Source organism: Typopeltis vanoorti, chromosome 14, assembly GCF_054136105.1.
Source record: "Typopeltis vanoorti isolate ZY-2024b chromosome 14, IOZ_Tvanoo_1.0, whole genome shotgun sequence".
In the NCBI taxonomy this organism is placed as follows: domain Eukaryota; kingdom Metazoa; phylum Arthropoda; class Arachnida; order Uropygi; family Thelyphonidae; genus Typopeltis; species Typopeltis vanoorti.
Window position 1 is genome coordinate 79331305 of NC_143562.1, and position 22054 is coordinate 79353358.

General features: G+C 37.9%; 1 protein-coding gene across 1 annotated transcript in view; it reads left to right on the forward strand.

Moving 5' to 3' along the window:
* LOC150099699 (solute carrier family 12 member 2-like) overlaps positions 1–22054 on the forward strand; it is a 497862-nt gene that overhangs the window by 60021 nt on the left and 415787 nt on the right. Inside the window, exons 4-5 of the mRNA XM_090403480.1 lie at positions 1899–2038; positions 19038–19157. Coding sequence (XP_090259606.1) covers positions 1899–2038; positions 19038–19157 — 260 coding nt within the window. The remainder of the gene's footprint in view (positions 1–1898; positions 2039–19037; positions 19158–22054) is intronic.

Here is a 22054-nt window from a genome sequence, read left to right on the forward strand (position 1 = left end):
AAACAATTCAATTACTGCATGAGTCATTTCCTGGTCGTGTAATTTCCCGTTTTGGTGATCAGAATTGGCCGCCCAGATCATGTGACTTAAAGCCGTTGGACTTTTTTCTTTGGGGTTTTTTGAAGCCTAAGGTTTATGCCAACAAGCCCACGACCACCCATGCCTTGAAGGAGGAAATTGACCGCTGTATCAACGAAATTCAGCCACATTTATGCAAAAATGGTCATGGAAAATTTTGATAAAAGAGTGCGTATGTGCCAGCGAAGCCGTGGAGGTCATTTACCCGATATGCTATTCCATGCATAATCCTATACTGTATACTTTATGAATCAATAAGAAATTACAATTTTTAATTAAAAACCTGTGTTTTCTATCGAAATTACTTCTTGCGTGAATTTTGGGACACCCTGTATAAGGCCTTGATGAGACCTCATATCAATTATTGTGCACAGATCTAGTTGCCAGGTTTTTTCATGGTGATGAGGATATGTTGTAGAAGATTCACAAAGGCTGTCAGTGGTCTTTGTAATGTAGAGTACGAGGACAGATTGAGAGAATGTAAATTGGAAAGACGTGATAGGAGGAAGAGGCATAGGGATATGAGACATATACACTAATCAGGGGTTGTTATCAGGTTGACATGGAAGAGATTTTTTATAAAATGGGAAAGGAGGTAGAACAACAGTCCACCACTGTTAACTGTATAAAGAGAGGTGAGTGGAGAGGAGTGAGGAGCAAGTTTTTTGCATGAAAAGTGGTTGGTGAGTGGAATGCATTGACTGAGTGTGTTGTGAATGTAGACACATGGAATCATTGTAAGGCATGGTTGGATGAACATTGTGTGCAATAGTGTATACTTCCCACAATGAGTCTCTGACTCCACGGAGGTAGGATAATAATTATATATATATGTATTATATATATAATTATAATTATATTTATAATTATATTATTATATGTAATAATAATTATCATCATCATCATCATGAGCACCTCTTCTTGCCTTTCCCGTTTTCATGAAAAACATTGTATCTTTTCATTTCTATCCTATCAGTATATCATCATTGTCAAACCATATTGCACATATTCCAACAATTTTTAATCTGAATGAACTCAGTCAGTATAAGCATTTCATCCATCTTATTTTTGACAGCTTTCATTTGTACATAAACACAGTTATTCCTTTTTGGGTCTATAACTAGTTCTGCTCATGCTGACCTGACACTTTTTTCCTAAATGCCTTTTCTCAGACTGATTCCTTGCATACCAAGCAATACACTCACTTACATCATGCCTCCCTGTTCACAATAACTTCCCTATTTCCCCCTATTCATCTTTTATTCCCATTACTTCATCCTTGTGTGCGTGCACGCACGCACACACACACACGCTCTTCTCTATTCACAACCATTTCTTCAGTCTATCTCACTCATTTTCTATTTAGTTCTTTCTTCCTCTGATATCCTATTCACATCCCCATTATTCTCCTTTCTAGTAACAGTCTCTCTATTTGACTCACAACACAATCTATTTAAATGTAATTCATCACTTTCATACAGTTTTATCTATCCCTCAACTTCATCTTGCATGCCAACAAATTGCACCCCTTTCTCGTCATATGTATTCCCGACATGATATTTACTCTATTTCTACTCATTGTTATCATATTTGGGCAACATGTTAACTACTTTTCCTACCACACTGTTATCCTTCACTCATCTTATATATTTCTTGATAATCATTCCTTACATTCTCCCTCTGTCTAATCAAATCAGATCTGTGGATAAACTGTTTCTCTAAAGTTTTTGAAATTCAGCAGGGCTTGAATTATTTAATTAATAATATATAGTATATTTGAAAACAATCAAATAAAAATGTATTATTTTAATTTTCATTAGGGGGAGCTTATTATATGATAGCTCGCAGTTTGGGACCTGAATTTGGTGGTGCTATTGGGGTTATATTTTCATTTGCAAATAGTGTTGCTGCAGCAATGTATATAATTGGCGCTGCTGAGACTGTACGAGATCTTTTACAGGTAAGTTCATGTGCAGTAAATAGTCAATCCCATGGTAGAAAAAATTATTTTTAGCATTTTTGAGTTGTTCGAAAATATTATTCTGGAAATTAAAGGAAGTCAATAGATTACAGATGACAGTGTACTTATTAATTGGCGTTTACTCAGACCATTTAGCAAGGATGTTGGTGCACATACCTATGCTAGGTACACTGATATATATATATATATATATATATAGAGAGAGAGAGAGAGAGAGAGAGAGAGAGAATATAAGGAATGATAAGAAATAATAAATATAAGGAATATAAGAAATATATAAGATGAGTGAAAGATAATAGTGTGGTAGGAAAAGAAATATTTCATCTTATGTATCATAAGACATCATCAGGACAATTAGCAAACAACAATAGGAATTGAATTAGAAATCAGTAGAATGCATACTTAAATTGGAATCCCTCTAGGTATACAATCATGTGATGGATTAAAACTATTGGGCTGAAATTAAAATTAATTAAATTAAATTCAATTTTATAAGAGATAAATTGATTTAAATAAATTGAAGATAACAATTTTCCAAACTTTTGGAATAGTGAAGCAATCGTTATGATTAAGTTAGGTCTATGAAGTAGGACTTCAGCACTTTCTTTATATAAACCTTCATGTTTATATATGGATATATGTAGGAGTTTAGCATTTTGCCATTGGATCCTATGGTTAATGTTTTCAATTCCATGTTGTGCAAGGCCAGATTTGTGAGGTTTAATAAGGCAGATGTGGTCTTAATGTTCAGAGATATGTTTATTTATAGATCTTCCTGTTTGTCCATAGTAAGACAAGTTACACAAACATGGTACTTTGTATACTCCAGGTAGCATCATGGGTGAGAGTTGTCTTTTGGAGAAGGTAGCAGGATGTCAATTTGGTTGATGGGTTTACAGGTAGCAATAAGTTGATAATTTTTTGCATAATTTTTGCCACATGTTCAGAGATGCCTTTAATATATGGTATAGGAGTCCTGTGAGCTTCTTGTCTGAGTTGTTTAAAAGAAGAGTGGCTGATTATTTTTTGGGTTATTATTGGATTATATCTATTTAATAAAGCTGTTTCTTTGACAATTTCCAATTATTGTTTTAGAGATTCTTCAGAAGAACAAATCTTGTATACTCTGGATACTAGGGATTTTATGATGCCATATTTTTGAGATGGTGGTGAGCTGATGTATTGTGGATATAACAACCTGAAAAATTAGGTTTTCAGTAGATAGAAGTGGAAATAGATCTATGTTGCTTATGCTTGATGTGTAAAGAATCATCAAAAGGTATTTTGATGATTCTTTTTCTAGTATGAACTTGGTACGAGGATGTACGGTGTTGATTTTTTTCAGAAATGAGTAGAGTTCTGGTTCTGTGACTCCAAACTGCAAAGACATCATCATGAGTGCATCGCAGCCAAATTGTTGGTTTTGGGTCAAGAGTGAAAATTCTTTCTTCTAGGTGTTTAAGAAAAAAGTTGGCTAAGTTAGGTGATAAGGGTGAGCCCATTGCTGTTCCTTCCTCTTGTTTATATATTTTATCTTTCCATGTGAAGTAACCTAATGTAATTGCAAATTTGAATAATTCCACCATGTCCATTGGAAACTGGGGCTAAAAATTCTATTGTCTCTTTGTTAGGGATATCAGTGAAGAGAGAGAGAGAGAGAGAGAGAATGTCAAGCTTACATGCTGAATGTCTTTTATTCTTGTATGAAATTCTATGGAATTTTTTATTGAAGAAGCAGAGTGGCCTTGCCAATGAGGATACAGAGAAGGTTACACAGAAAGTTTGCTATCCAACTATATATACATACACATAAACAAACAGCCATGGAACCCACCTTAATAAGATGTAGGACCTCCTTTCACTGCAGTGACTGCAGATCCTGTGGGGCATACTTTCCCAAAGCGTATGATAGTGATCAATAGGAATTTTGGGCCATTCTTCCAGTAGGCATGTAATGAGGTCCTGGACTGTTGTGGGGCAGACATCCCTTGTAGTTATAAACCATGCAGTTACAATAGCAGCCTTATGATGTGGTGTATTGCTGAAAGAGACAGTAGTTAGTTGAAATGCCACAAAGTAGGAAGCATTGCATTGTTCAGAATGTTCAGTTACCTCTCAGAGTTCAATGATCGTGGCACTACAAACAAAGGTCCGAGGCCAAACGAGGAAAGACAGGACCATACATCACACTGCCACCTCTGAATTTCATAGTTGGGGTTACGCACTCTGGTAAGAGACATTAACTTGGCATCTGCCACACCAACACCATCCATCTGCTCTGTGGATGGTGTAGTGTGATTCGTTGCTCCATATCCCACTATATGTGCTCTATAACACGTATAGTGGGATATGGAGACATTGCTCCATAACACATCCCACTGTACGTGCTCTTTGCACCACTGAAGACAAGGCTGCATGTTGGTCTGGGTGATGTGGGGTTTGTGCCCAGATTTGGTCACCGGGTTTTCAGAAGGATGAAGAGATGTTGGAAAGGGTCCAAAGGCGACTGACTAAGGTAGTTTCTGACCTCTGGAATGTTGAGTATGAGAAAAGATTGAGAAGATGTAATTTGCAGAGTCTGGTGGACAGGAGGAAGAGGGGAGATATGATAGAGACCTACAAGTTGGTAAGGGAGTTGTTATAGGATCAATGTTGGAGTAGTTCTACAGAAAATAGTGGGAGATCAGGGGAGAACCAGAGGTCATCCCTGGAAACTATATAAAGAGGGTGTGAGTAGGGGAGTGAGAGGCAGGTTTTTTTCGTGCAGAGTTGTGAATGATTGGAATGCCTTGCCTGAGAGTGTGGTGTCTGCAAGGAGTTTGAGTGTGTTTAAGACATGGTATGATGAGATGTGTGTGTGATAAAAGGACCTCCCAGATGAGTCTTTGACTCCATGAGGTCTTGTTTAATAATAATAATAATAATAATAATAATTTAATAATAATAATCCTACCATGGAAACCTGTGTTGTGATCCTCAGTTTTGAATGTTTTTGTGCAGATTCATGTTCCAGTCAATGTCTGAAGCTCTGCATTCAACATGTTGGCCAGCAAATGGGTAGAGTTTACATATTATCCTATGTAGCACTCGGTGGTCATGTTCGGTGAGTGTGGTGAGTCATCTACTGTGGGTAGCACTTGCAGTTAACTCTGTATGCTTCCATCTCAGAATGGTATTGCTGATTGTTGACCTAGGATATTGCAATTTGTCAACAAGTTGCCAAACAGATAGGCCTGCAGCAACATGGCATCCTATCATAATGCCTCTTTCAAATTCTGTCAGTTTTCTTCTTGTAGCCATTTCACCTAGACACAGTTGCACTTACTTGTGAGCATCATATCCCCTACAATTTATACTGGCTACAAACAAGACTCATTACATGGCATGATGCACCTTGCCCATGGGAGTGTCCATTGACACCTATATGTATAGGTGTGTGTCATATGACATCTATTCTCTGTGATCAAACAGGGAATAGATGTCATCATTTAGTTATCATTTAGTAATTTGATCAAATTTGTATAATAAAGTAAGTACAAATGCAAATTCATGCTTCTAATCTTAAAACAAAAGTCAGAAATCATAAATAAGCTGAGAAATGTCTCAGTTATCTTAACAGCAGTATCAATAGAATAATTTTGCATCAGAAAGCAAACAGCTCATGATATTTGAAAGCAGAAGATTCAGCTTCACACAAAATGCAGACAATTATCATGCATTAAAGTGGTGTTATTCAGCTGTCATCCCATCTTGATTATACAGTTAACATGAACAAAAAGATTGAACTAGATGATTGAGAACATACGCATATATATTTTCACCTGAAGTTTAGTGGTCACATTGATAAAGTGAGAAAATCACAATGATAAGGACCTTAATATGTAGAAGTAAAGAGGATCTAGTCCCATTGTATAAGATCTTGATCAGACCATATGTGAATTACTTCGTGCAGATTTGGTCACTTCTGGATGTTCTCTAATTCATTAGAGAAGGTCCAGAGAAGACCCACTAAGGTGAGCCATTAATGTTGGATGTGAAGACAGATTGAGGAAATTCCATTTTCAGAGTCTTATGAATAGGAGAAAGGTGGGCATGATTGAGACATAAGTTGATCACTAGTGAAATGTGAAAGAGGTTTTTCATAGAATGAAGGGAGATGGGTAAGCATGCATGAGCAGAGAAGTGAGGTATAGATCCTTGTGAAATGCATTACCCGAAAGTGGGGCAAGTGTAGAGATGGTAAATGACTTAAGGCATGGTTCATTGAGGTTGTGTGTGACAATATGACTTCCTGCAATGAGTCTTTTGACTCTGTGGAAGTCTAATTTTAATAATAACAATAAAAACTTTACATTTTTCAACTTTGAACTGTTAGCCCACTCGTGTTTTTTCTCACAATCAGTTGAAATCCTGGAGATCTGCTCTATTTCTCATATTTTTTCCAGCTTTAAAGCATATGAAAATTATTTAAACCTAACTTAATATCATTAATATGTAATTGAAAGAGTAACATCTCCAAAACAAACTGCTGTGGCACACAATTAGTAACTTTGCTCTTCCATGATACTATTCCATTATAAAGATAGTCAGTCACTTGTTAAACACATTAATGTATTATCCTAACACCATCCATTCCAGTTTAAATAACATCATCTGATAATCTATTATTATTATTATTACCCCAAGACCTCATGGAGTCAAAGACTCATATCGGAGGTTCATTTATCACACACACACATCTCATCATACCGTGTCTTAAACCCACTCAAACTCCCTGCAGACACCACACTCTCAGGCAAGGCATTCCAATCATTCACAGCTCTGCACGAAAAAAACCTGACTCTCACCCCTATACTCACACCCTCTTTATACAGTTTCCATGGATGTCCTCTTTTTCTCCCCTCATCTCCCACTATCCTCTGTAGAACCTCTTCACCATTGATCTTATAACAACCCCTTACCAACTTGTAGGTCTCTATCATATCTCCCTTCTTCCTCCTCCCCACCAGACTCTGCAAATTACATCTTCTCCATCTTTCCTCATACTCGACATTCCAGAGGTCAGAAACTACCTTAGTCAGTTGCCTTTGGACCCTTTCCAACATCTCTTCATCCTTCTGAAAACCCAGTGACCAAATCTGGGCACAATAGTCCATGTGTGGCCTAATCAAAGCCTTATACAACGGAACAAGAATCTCCCTACTTCTACATGTCAGTGTCCTCCGCATTATTCCCAGAAGCCTTTGTGTCTTCACAATTTTGGCGATGTATCCCCTAAATTTTAGATCCTTATCCACTATCACCCCCAAATCTCTTATTTCCTCTACCTCCAACAATATATTCTCAACAAGCATAAATTCTGCATCCCATGTTTGTTTTCCAAATTTTAAAACCTTACATTTTGCAACATTGAACTCACATCCCCATTTCTGTGCCCAATCACTCAATTTATTCAAGTCTTCTTGTAAGGCCAAAACATCTTCACTACTCTTTATGGTTCGTCCCAACTTTGCATCATCTGCAAACAATTGAATATCTCCATCCAAATCTTCGCCAATGTCATTAATATACAAGTTAAACAGTAATGGCCCTAAAACAGACCCCTGAAGCACTCCACTAGTGACTTTCCTTTTCCTGGATATCGCACCCCCATACACAACTTGTTGATACCTATCAGATAGCCAGTCTCCAATCCAATGCACTAATCTAATATCCAACCTCATCTGCTCTAGTTTGACTGTCAACTTATCATGAGGTACTCTATCAAAAGCCTTTGCAAAATCCAAGTATATTACTGTGCATCCTTCTCCACTGTCCAAGGAAGCAGTCACTTTATTGTAATTAGATTACTAAAACATGACCTCCCTTTAGCAAATCCATGCTGTCCATCAAAGATAATACCATTGTTGTCAACCCAACTCTGGATCCTAGTTCTCACAAGCTTTATGAAGTGGCACAATCTTGCCCTCCTTCCACTCCGTAGGAACTTGACCAAGTGCAAGACTCGTATTAAAAAAATATGTCAAGGCAGGTGTCAACTCTCTGGCACATTCCTTCAGAATACGCGGTGATATATTATCAAGTCCCACAGCCTTATTTACATCTAGTTTACTCAACTCCCCAAACACCTCTTGTTCACTTACAGTCAGTCTCTCCTCCACATCATCAATTACTCTCAATCTCTCCATGAAGTCACATTCACAAGATTGAAAGATCTTTATGAACTGCTCATGAAGTATCGCCACCACATATTCTGCAACAGCTGTCTTTATACCATTTTATCCAATCAATGTCATCCTTCCATAATCATTCATTCTTTTGCTGGCTACATATCGAAAGAACTCCCTAGGATTCTTTTTGGCTTCATTAGCTAACTGCTGTTCATACCTCTCTTTAGCTACTCTCACCAACCAAGTCACTCTCCTTGCCTGGTCTTTGTAGACCTCATGAAATTGGTTATTTCCACTTCTCTTATGCTGCCTCTACAATGCCCTTTTTCTCTATATATGTCATGCTTAATCTCTTTATTCATCCATCTCACACCTACCTTATTTAACCTTCTCACCCTTGGAATACATTTAGACATTGCATCTACTAGAAAGTTTTTGAAAATCCCTCAAGCTGCATTGATCTCTTTTCCAGCTAACTTCCACGTTACACCCGCAAGCTGTCTCCTGGGTTCTTCATAATCCCTCCCCCCTTGTAGTTCCACATATATCCTTTTCTCACAGGGATCCTCGTCCTGCTGGCAACGACCCAGGTAATCACCTCATGGTCACTCTCACCAATTGGTGGATGATTTGACACCTCATTTATAATTACATCCTCTGATGAGATGACCAAATCCAAGACCCTTAATCCTCGTGTGCCCACTGTTACCTACTGTCTGAGGTGGTTATCCCTCAAAAACTCAAGAAACTCATTTTCTTTACTTCCAGTTGCTATCTCTTCATTCCAGTCTATATTGCCATAATTAAAATCACCCTTTTCTTATTTGCTTGGCTAATTTGACTATACATTTCACTATCACCACCATCCACATTACCAGGTCTATAACAACATCCCACCAAGTATTTGATTCCATTCACCTCTATCTCACACCATACTGCCTCAAAACCACTGGCACTATTTCCATCTTGCATCTCTACTTTGTATGGACATTACTCTTTCTCTATCATGAATAGCACTCCCTCTCCCTTTTCCCTTCTATCCTCACAAAACACATCATACCCTTCCATCTCTATTCCTGTCAGAATGCCGTCCTCTTCCAACCATGTCTCACTTTTTCCGACAATCTTTGGGTGAACAGACACAATTAGTGCAACCATTTCATCTGCCTTGTTTCTCATACTTCTGGCATTGGTATACAAACACAAAAGCTCATTTCTGAATCTATAGCTAGTTCCACTGATACCACTCACTCGATGTGATCTCTCCATACTAGACTGGGGCCATTTCCCTTTCTGCTTCTTCATTTTAAAACCCTTTTCAATTTCAACTGTTTCCTCTTGATCCCTGGTCATCCCATTCCTTTCCTACCTACACATGCCCTCACCATGTGTAGGCAGGAAAGGAATGGGATTGGAGCATCCACCTTTCTCATGCTGTGTACCCCTGTCCACCCTGAGCCTCCCCGTTTCCTTACTCCTCTTACACACCCATTTTCTCATTTTCTATACTCATACCACTCACTTCCCCATTCATATCCACTTCTTCAGTCTCTCCTGTCTTACTCTCCTGCTCTTCCACATCACTCCCCTCTCGATCTGATTCATTCTCTCTCTTTCCAGCAGCAGTCTCTCCAAGCGACTCACACCATAACTACTCAAAAATGCAGTCCATCATTCCCATACAGCTCCCTTCGTCCCTCAAACTCATTCCACACATTAACAAACTATACTCCCATCTCCTCACAGATTTCAGCCAGCATATCATTTATAATCCTTGCTCTCTGCTTCATTTCACCACAGTCATACCTAGGCAACACACTGACTACCCTTCCTTTCACACTATTCTCTTTTATCCTTCCAAGCAGCCTCCTGATATACATTCTGACACGCTCTTTGTCCTCTCTCAAATCATTTATACCAATTAATACTATTAACTCTTTATGCTCGCTCCTGCCTCATATCCAATGCCTCAATCACTCTACTCATTTTACCGCCTGGAAAACATACCTTGTGTATTCTATCCTCTAGCACACCTTTAATAATGGAGTTGCCATACAATGCCTTCTCCTCTTTCGTTAACTCTTTCATGCCATCATGATTTATTTTAATAGTTTTGACCTAAAGTCTCTTAATTTCATTCCACATCCATCTGATTTCTTGCCTCATCCAATCCAATTCAACTTCCGAATCTCGCGATACATTCTCTCTATCATTCAATCTTTCTGACTCTCAACCCCCTCTTCTCGCTTTCACTCTCATTCATCCTTCTTTTTTTCCGTACTTTCGGTCCAACATGCATCCAACTTTCGCTATCATTCTTATCACTTTCACTCTCATTGATCCTTCTTTGTTTCCATACTTTCGGTCTAACATGCATCCAACTTTCGCTATCATTCTTCTCACTTTTACTCATCTTTTTTTGTTTCTGTACTTTCAGTCCAACATGCGTCCAACTTTTGCCATCATTCATTCCTTTTTCGCTATCATTCATTCTTTCGATTTTTTTTCACTTTTGATTTCTGCATCATGCCATTTCTAGTTTCATTTGTTCTCTCAATTTCGTTTCCTTCCGCCACTCTCGCCTCACTTTCATCGCTTTTAACATCCGTTATGGATTTCAAATCACTCTTTTTCCTTTTTACTGATTTTTTAACATTTTTTCGCCTCTCTTTCTAACGTGCACTCATGTTCCCCACGACATTCTCGTTACTGACACTTTCTGTCATCAATTTCATATTTGCATTTCACCAGTTCCTTGTTCAGCTCACACTTCGCACACACCCTTCTTCCATCCATGCTAAACATCCACAAATCATTTCTGTAATCGAAAGAATACATATAACAGACCACACACTTAACGAAATGACTGAAATCTAAATTAAAATCATGAAATGACAATGGCGCTGCCATTTTTTTTTTTTCCCTGCAGGTTATTATTATTATTATTCCGGCAACTCCAAGAAGTCGACAGACCATCGAGGGAGGCCCTAACATCATGTCAAGAACAACTATTCAACATTCACACAGTATCTATCATACCTTGCCTTGAACTCATTCACGGTCATAGCACCCACAACAGACTCTGGAAGCTTATTCCACTCATTCACCACTCTCCAAGTAAAAAACCTAGCTCTTACACCCTTGTCAACCACATTCTTGCCCAGCTTTCATGCATGGCCCATAGTCCTCCCACCACCGGTCCTATTTTCAAAAATATCTTCTGGATTAATCTTATCGAAACCCTTCAGTAATTTGAATGTCTCAATCATATCACCCCTCGTCCACCTATCGACCAATTTCTGTAACCCACAAATCTTCAACCTATTCTCATAAGGTTCATTCCACAGACCCGCTATCATCTTAGTCACTTGTCTTTGGATCCTCTCCATTTCCTCCGCATCACGAAGAAACCCTGGTGCCCATAACTGGGCACAGTAGTCCAGATGGGGGTCTTATCAAGGCTCGATACAGAGGAACAACAACTTGTTTGTCTCTGCATGTTAAAGTATTTTTCAGAAGCCAAGTGATTTGATGAGCTGATTTAGCCACTTTTGCGATGTGGACCCTAAACTTCAATTCCCTATCCACTAACACTCCCAAATCCCTGGCCTCATCAATCTCCTGGAGTATGGTTCCACCAATGTGATATACTGCTGCTATTCTTTTAACCCCAAAGTGCATAACCTTTTCTACATTAAATTGACATCCATTTTTCCTCGCCCAGTCCTCCAAACTATCCAAATCATCCTGTAAAATTTTGACATCCCATGCACTCACAATTGCTCTACCCAACTTTGCATCACATTTCCTTTCAGATCCTTACCTATATCATTGATGAACAAATTGAAAAGCAGTGGTCCAAGAACAGAGCCCTGTGGCACACCACTAGTCACAAGCCGTCTTTTAGACTCCACTCCTGAATAAACCACTCTCTGGTATCTCTCCATCAACCACCCTCCTACCCATCTCACCAACCCTATATCCATCCCCATCTGCTCCAGTTTACTGATTAGGGTTCCATGTGGTATCCTGTCAAAGACCTTGGCAAGGTCCAGTAGAATCACTGTAAACCCGTTACCCTTATCCAGTTCAACCATCACTGTGTTATAAAATGTGAGCAAGTTACTGAGGCATGATCTACCCTTCACAAAACCATGTTGTCCCCCATACAATATCCTATTTTCATCTATCCAATCTTGTATTCTTTCTTTGACTAATTTCTCTAAAACCTTGACAATGATTCCTGATATGCTAATCGGTCGGTAATTTACAACAGCAGTCTTGGAATCTCCTTTATTGCAGTGGAACTATTTTCCCCTCTTTCCACCCCCTCGGGACTAACCCAGACCCGAGACTCAAATTAAACAAAATGGTCAAGGGTACTGACAATTCTTTAGCCGCTTCTCGTACGACACGAGCTGGTATACCATCCAATCCCACAGATGTATTGACATTGAGGTTATGCAATAGACTACTCACCTCCACTTCTTTCACCACAATTCCCGTATAATCTACTGGTTCATTCATTTCTGCAATGTCCTCACCTGGATGATATATTCTTGCAAAGTGCTCACTCAGTAACTCAACTATATCAACTGATTCAGTTACCTCCCTACCATCGGGATTCTTTAAAATCATTCTGCCATATACATTTTTCCTTTTACTTGCAACATATCGAAAAAACTGTTTAGGATTCTCTTTAGCCTACATGGCCAATGTTCTTTCGTAATCCTTTTTTGCTTTTCTTACCACACTCGTAACCCTTCTGGCCTGCGCTTTATACCGTTCTTGTACCTGCCGGTCACCCTTCTCCTTAAATTCCCTCCATAGTTGTTTCTTTTTTTGCAGCTCAAGCTTAATGGTGTTATTCATCCATTTAACCCCTACTTGATTTATTATTCGGACTCTAGGTATACAGTCAGCCATTTCTTCATGCAGACACTTCTTAACTGCCTCCCATGCACTATCAACTTCTAGTCCTTGCAGTTGTACATGCCATGGCACTGAACCAATCAAACTCCTAAGCTTATACTTTCCAGCCTGATAATTCCACATGTACCCTGTCTTAATTGTAAATTCCACGCCTTTAGCCACCTCCCAAGTCAAGACCCTATGATCACTCTCACCAATTGGTGGCAATGTGGTCATATTTGTTACAGCCAAATCCTCAGATGTAATTACTAGGTCAAGCACTCTCTGACCCCTAGTATTTTTCATTACATGCTGTCGCAGATAGTTATCCCTTAATAACCGCATTAAATCCAATTCCTTCCTTCCTCCCGTGTCCAAATCAATGTGACCATAGTTGAAATCTCCCATAATAATTACCTTCCTTCCATTCATTTCTTCTATTTGCTTGTGCATACCTTCCCCACCATCTTTTCCATCGCCTGGTCTATAGCAGCACCCAATTGTATATTTTGTTCTGCTAGCCACAATCTCACACCAAATGGCCTCAAATGTGCTCTTTTCTCTATCCTGCAATTCAACTTCTATTCTCCTTGGCTGCAGCTCATCAGCTATCATCAACAATACTCCTTCCCCATTTTATTCTCCCTGTCATTCCTGAACACACTATACCCATCACATTCAATCCCACTAGCTATATCATCTACAGTCAGCCATGTTTCACTAATACCAATAACCTGTGGCCTGGAAGTGCCAACCATGGCCAAAAACTCTTTCTTCTTGTTCCTAATACTCCTAGTATTAGTGTACATGAATTTAAGACCCCCATTAGCCCCAACCCTACCTTGATGCCTTATATTAACTATCCCACTCTGGTTTGTTGTCCTTATTTGCTCTAGCATATTATATTCATTCTTACATTCAACTGCCTCCCTAAGGACTGTATATCTACTCCCCCCCCCCTTAACAAATCTAGTTTCCCTGAATTTGTACATCCACTACATTCAGCAAAACTTTCTCAAGTCTTCTTACACCGTAACCATTCAAATGCAAGCCATCCATCTTATATAGATCCTTTCGCCCATCAAACTCACTCTACACGTCCACAAATTCTACACCACTCGCCATACATAACCCACGCATAAAGTCATTCGCAATTATGGCCCTCCTTTTAAACATTTCACTGTCATACCGTGGCAAAAGACTAATCATTGTAACTCTCATTCTTTTCTTTTGCTACCTCAAACAATTCATTTAGGTCTTCTATCATTTCCATTTTATCTCGTTTCAAATCATTCGTACCTGCCACAACAATCATTTCTTTCACCCTTTCCTTTTGCTCTCTAATAGACTCATTTACATCCTTTATGGTCGCACCAAGTTGGTACGATTTTGTGAAATCCTCTACTAACACACCTCGTCACACACATCTGGATGGGGATGGCATTGTGCAGGTAGCACAAGATAAAAAATGGTAATAATCATTGCACGAAGCTGATGTAAATTTAGTAATGATGATATTAAACCTAATATCAATATTGGAGGTGTTAATCTCAGCTCTTTGCTTTATGCTGATGATGTTATACTCCTAAATAAATCCACTACAAGTCTGAAAGATTCCCTGACTAAATTGAATAACTTGTAATAGATATGGTATGAAGGTCAGCATTAAAAAGACAAAGGCAGTGAATATAGGCAGAAACATTGAAAATATGATATCAACTGCATTGTGAATGGAAAACTTATAGAACAAGTAAAACATTTCAGCTACTTAGGCACAATTTTTACTGAAGATGGTAAATTAAATATGGAATTAGACAACATAATCAACAAAGCTGGTATGGTAGGAAGTCAACTGAATATTAGAAGGCAGTGATATTCTCCACTCGAAAGTTAAACAACAGGCATCATCAGAATACATCAAAAGAGTTAGAAATATTTTTAAAACAGAACTAAATGGATTAAACACAATTAGAATAATGAATTCTTGGATACCAGTGATCCGATACACAGCTGGCATAATAGACTAGCCCAAAGAAGACTTGAATAAACTGGATCGCAAAACTAGGAAATTAATGACTATGCATCATGTATTACATCTATGAAGTGATGTTGACCAGTTGTACCTATCAAGGAGAATAGGTGGACGGGGTCTGCTACAAGTGAGACAGACTGTGGAAGAAGAAATTAGTTTAAGAAGTTACATCGACAATAGCTCTGAGCCAATTCTTCAAGCAATTACACAAGAGGGCCTTCTAAAAGCAACAGGAAACAAATCCAATTACAAAAAATACAACAAAATAACCAATATGTGCACTGGAAAAATAAACCCTTGCATGGCCAATTTTTTCGAGATACTGAGGACAAAATTGATGTGAAAAGATGTGGCAATGGCTACAATATGGATATATTAAAAAAGAAACAGAAGGATTTATTCTAGTAGCTCAAGAACAAGCATTACAAACTAATGCAATGAAAGCAAAAATTTTGAACATCAATAATAACAGCAAATGCAGATTATGCGATCAGAAAGATGAAACTATAGAACAGTGGTTCTTAACCTTTTCGAAATCACGGAACACTTTTGATTATAAGAAAAATTTGGGGAACACCAAAAGCATTAGGGTCATGAAACTAACAATAAAAATATGCATGGACTTACCTTTTATAAAAATGGAACATTTTAATGCGATACTTGAGCTTCTCGGCTTTTGCAGATTTCAGCAATATCAGGTCTAATACGTGATATAGCTATCCTCATCTCTTTGTCTATATTAGTAAGTGTTTCACGCTTTTCAGTTTTTATATTGGTTAATATTGAGAAACCGAGCTCACACAAATATGATGTTGAAAACTGTAACAAAATTTTCAGTGTCCTTGTGGAGAGAGCTGGGTATTCAGCTTGGACAAAAATCCAAAATTCCTCAAGAGATATTTCAGAGAATTTCATTTTTAGAGTACGATCCCATTGACAAGGCTGACAATTGTTCTTATTCTTGTAATGAAAATTCACAACTCGATGTATTAACTGTGCCAAATGGATGTCATATCCAGTCATAATTGTGTGTATTTAAGGAAGGAAAATAACTTGAAATCTTTTCTTACAATATTGTTAAGTGTTCTGTTATAATGGAAATAATTCCCTCGATATTTTTATTATGGAGTGAAGGAAACATATTTACTGTATTTTTTTTTTTCTGATATGTGGTTTTTCCAAAGAGATACTTTTTTTCTGAAAAGTTGACAATTTGTCAGTGGATGTCAAAATATTTTAATTTTTCCTTTGGATACTCGTGTTAACGCTATTAAACTAATTAAAAATATTGGCTAAATATGCCATTTTAACACACCAAATATCATTTTGAAACATTTTACAAAGCGTCTATACCAGTGGTCGCCAAAGGGGTCGATATGACATTGTTAGGGATCGATTCGGGTTCAGGGGTCGACAGAAAAATATAGGACATCATTGTATGGGTAATATTTAATTCGGTTAACTTGGATTACTCCATGACAAAAGACATGGAGGTAATGACAACGCAATTAAGAGTGAATTGTGGGATCAGTACCTCCATCTTACAGGTCCATGAATAGGACCTGTAAGATGGAGTAAGGTCATGAAAATAGTTACTGAGGCCAATCAAGTAGGCCAAAATGACGTATTTACCAATAAACGGATGTTGGTGGTTCCTGCCGGCCGGCACAGTGGGAGCGAGATTGCAACACATGCGTGGTTCTTATTTACTGATACTTAGAAGAATTCGATCCCAGTCTCATTTTTGCGCATCAACATACAAGTGAGCATTAATGTTCTAAAATTCATCAACATACATATTATAATTCAATCGTTATTCATTCACAAACTAAACTTCTCTATGTTGAAGAGTTGAGCAGCGTTGGTAGTAATACCAGTGATATTAATACCAGTAGTTTATTAATATCACTAGTAATACCAGTGATATTACTAGTGATAGTAATAGTAATATAATAATATATACTATATTATACATACAATAAACACTGTAATTATAAAATAAACAATCTAAAAACTCACATAAACGTCTTTTTTTGCTTGTCCTATTATAATTACGTAATAGTAAAATATAAGGGGTCGATAAAAAGTCAAGAAACGCTTGAAGGGGTCGACGAGCAAATGACTTTGGCAACCCCTGGTCTATACCTTCATTTTGAAAAAAGGCCAATAATTCATTCTTAAGTTCTAAAATTAGGAATAGCACTTTACCCCTGGATAACCATCTTATTTCAGCATCCAAAAGCAAAGATTCGCGCTTGGCTTCCATAGATATGCAATCTTTTTTAAAAATGCATGCTGTTAAAGATCTTGACTTGATGTAATTTACCATATTTACAACTTGATGTAGTACAGGTTTTAATATTGCCAGTAATGTTTTTGAAAGATGTCATGTGACATCTTTCACTGGCAGAACACTTGTCACCAGTTTGCAGAACACAGGTTAAGAACCACTGCTGTAGAACATCTAATCGGTGCCTGCAGCAAGATAGCTCAAATTGACTATAAATACTGCCACGATCAAGTGGCCAAAATAACTCATTGGCATGTATGCAAAAACATGGCTTTCCTACTTCTGATAACTGGTGGCAGCATAAAATAGAGACAGTATTGGAAAAAAAAAAAAGAGCAAAAATTCTCTGGGACTTTAGAATACAAACTTGATCGGCATTTGAAACACAGTAGACCTGACATCACAATTATCGAACATTGACAGGTTTAGATTATTGATATTGCTGTACCCAGTGATAATAACATTAACAACAAAGAACTGGAAAAAATTACTAAATATTGAGATCTGGAAATCGAAGTTGGCTGACTGTGGCTTAAACACACCAAAGTCATCCCAATAGTTATCGGTGCACTTGGTGCAATTTCAAAGAAGCTATCTAATCATTTACAGGAATTAAACATCAAAGAAGTGACCCCATGTGATCTACAAAAAAAAACATTACTTGGAACAGTCCATATTTTACAACGCTACCTGACAGACTATTCTTAGATTCTTGGGTAGAATCTGAATTGTTCTTTATCACCGGTCAAATTGTTGTTTAAATGATATCTTGTTTTGACTGTGTATCAATTATAATAATTAAAAAATTAGATATTTTTGGTCATCTTTCTCTCAGAAAATTAGTTAAGAGGTTAATGTTTTATATTTGTTATACTTCTTTTCTCCATTAGATTTATGTATTTACTTTTTTTTTTTTTTACCATTACTTTAAATGTCCTTTGAGTAGCAAGGAGTCCATCTCTTTTATTTTCAAATGTTCTCTTTGTCCACCAATACTTCATATGCTACTTGTTTAGTATTATTATTTTTTAGAGATTTTTCAGCTTTCATTCAGTTCTGCTTTTTTTTTTTTTAAACTGCTTTTGTTAAACTGTTCTTTTATTATTTCTTGATATAGTGTTTTCATACGTTATTCCATTAGTACTTCAACCTTATACTCTTTTTTCCTCCTTTAATCCTTTCAGTCTGTAGATCACATTTTTTTAAAAAAAAAATATATCTGTGATTGTCTGGAAATACTAGTGGTGGTGGTCAGCGATAGATGGCGTTGGGCTAGTTGCAGTCAGTTGGTGGATTGAGTGGTAGAGACATATTTGTAGATGAGTCCTCCCTTGATGAGTCTTTGGACTCCCCGGAGGTGTCAAATAATAATAATAATAATAATAATAATATTTTTACTAATAGTTTTCCAATAAGTAATCCGGTCCTCTATCACCAATGGTGGTAGAGGACCTGATGATATATTCTTGTCAAATTATTTCAGTGATTTTGATTTAGCTCATTTGAATATCTTTGTTATGTATGTATAATATGTATACTCATTTATATATGTATAGTAAATTTTGTTTTGTGCAGTTATTCAATGTGGGAATTATTGAATATCCAAGTGGTATTAATGATGTTCGTCTCTCAGGTGTAATTTTACTAGTGCTAATGATGTGCATAACAGGAGTAGGAATGGCATTTGAGAATAAGGTAAGAATCTTTATATTAAATGTTTGTTATATATTAATGAAGTGAAACATAATATATTACTTTAGCAATTCTTAATAAAGTACTTTCAATATTTTTCCTCTCAGACATGATAGCAAGTTATTTTATTGTTCACTGCTCCTTTATGTTTTTAGAAAAACTACATTACTACAACTTTACATTCCAAAAAAATAAATCCTCCTGCCTTTTATTCCACAAAAGGGAGTAGGTGGAACTCTGTTAGCATAACTTTTGGAAATTAGTAGGCAGGTGATTTCTACCTTTTTTTGTTATTTATTGTTGCGTTCATGTGTACTAATGATTTTGAGAACTTCAGGTTGGGAGTATGGCACACATTTGCTGCCATCTCATGCTACTATAAACTAACTTTATTTATTTATTTGTATGGCGTTTCCTCCCTTTTTCTTCCCTGTTCCCTATTAGGGAAAGTTGAGCCCCCTCATGGGGGGGCCAGGTATTTATGGCTGTAGATCCATGTGTGTTCATGGAACCGGTTTGCTTGCTTGCGGGATGAAAAAACGCCAGATAAACTGGCAGAAAAAACCCTACTGCCCATGCCCAAGACCAGCTAACTTGGCTTTGACTGAGGAAGATCCTCATGTCTTCCTCACGTCTTCGACGGGAATCGAACCTGGGACACTCCTTCCCCAGTCATATGGTTGCGAAGCGCACAGCCACTAGGCTAACCACGCTGACATAAGCTAACTGATATTACACCTCTTGAAAAGAGTCAATGGACACCTTAGTGTGAGGAACAGACACCATTGTGCCCACTTTAATAAGATATTATTATTATTAAGAGAGACCTACAGGGAGTCAGAGACTCATCGAGGGAGGCCACATACTACACACACCAGCTATCATACTTATTCTTGAATTCATTCACACTGCTTGCACTCACAACATCCAATGGCAATCCATTCCAATCACGCACTACACTATGCTTGAAAAATTCCATCAATTGAAATCCTGTATGACTCTTTCAGAAGCTTGTAAGTCTCAATCATATCACCCCTCTTTCTCCTGTCTGCTAGTGTCTACAGTCTACAAATTCTCAATCTGTCTTCATGCTCAGTATTCCACAATCCTGATATCATTTTTAACACTCTCCTTTGTACTCTCTGCAATATATCAGAATCACAATGGAAACCAGGAGACCAGACCTGCACACAATAGTCCAAGTGAGGTCTTTTCAAGTCCTTGTAAATAGGCAAAATAACATCCTTATCTTTACATGTGAATGTTCATTTCAGGATTGAAATTATCTTTTGAGTTGTATTTGCAATCTTTGCCACATGACCCCTGAACTTCAACTTCCTATCTATTAACACCCTAAGATCCCTAGCCTCATCAGTTTCTTCTGTCTGCACGGTTAGTCTAGTGGCTTTGCGCTTTGCAACCATATGCCTGGGGAAGGAGTGTCCTAGGTTTGACTCCTGTCGATGACATGAGGAGCTGAAGGATCTTCCTCAGCCATAGCCAAGTTAGCAGTCTGGGGCATGGACAGCAGGGTTTTTTCCATCAGTTTATCTCGTGTTTTTCATCCCGCAAGCAGGCAAACCAGTCTGAGGACACACACGGATTACAGTCGGAATACTGACCCAGCCATAGGTTTGATTCGTCAGCCTATGCCAGTTCCGGAGCCCGGATAAAATTTGGGGGGACTAGATGGTACCATAAATTCCTGTATAAAGGAGGAAATGCCGTATCATCGTACGGAATTTATTTATTTATCAGTGTCTTCTAGCCTAATCTTACCAATATAATATGACATTGGATATCTATTGTTATTATTATTATTACTTGACACCTCCAGGGAGTCCCAGACTCATCGAGGGAGGGAGGGAGGTCACTTGCTCTACAACTCTCCATCTTCAACACTCAATCCTCAAACTACATGGAATCACATCATCTACACCAATGCCATCTACTGTCCGCCACTAGTATTTTCACAGACAATCACAAACATCCATGCCCACGCTTGGATTCGAAACTGCAGCCTTTTGGCTGGAGAGTGGATACGCTGACCACTTGGCCAACCAGGCCGGCCTGGTTGACCGAGATATCTAATCATGCCAAATTGAATGACTTTACATTTACTGACACTGAACTGACACCCATTTTTCCCATGCCCACAATTCCAGCCTATTCAAATCATTCCAAGTACTGCATATCAGCAGCGTTCCTGATTACCCTACCTATCTTTGCATCATCAGCAAATAGCTGTATGTCACTTGTCAAATCCATCCCAATATCATTAGTGTACAGATTGAATAACAGTGGACCAAGCACTGATCCTTATGGTACATTACTAGTTACCTTAAATCTTGCAGACTCACATCCCCTGTATACTACTTTTTTGATATCTGTCAGTCAACCACCCTCTTATCCATGCTAATATTCTACAACCTATACCCATTTTCTCCAATTTATGCAGCAGTCTGCCATGCAGTATTCTGTCAAAAGCCTTAGCAAAATCCAAAAGTATAATGTTGTATCCATTCCCCTTGTCTAGTTCAATGGTAACACTGTTATAGAATGTGAGCAAGTTGCTAAAACATGACCTTCCCTTAGTAAACCCATGTTGGTCATTGCAAAGTAGAGATTCACTGTTAACCCATTTCTGAATGCGAGCTCTAACCAATTTTTCCAAAATCTTCACCACCACTTCTGAGATACTAATCAGTTGATGGTTAGATACATTGGTCTTTGCACCACTCTTGTGCAATGGAATTACCATACATTCCTGCGGAATCTTCCCTGTTCTGAGACTCATATTAAACAGCCTAGTCAAAGGAATGGCCAGTTCAGCTGAACATTCTTTTAGCATATGTGGTGATATTCCATCAGTCCCTATTGCTGAATTCTTATTCAATTTG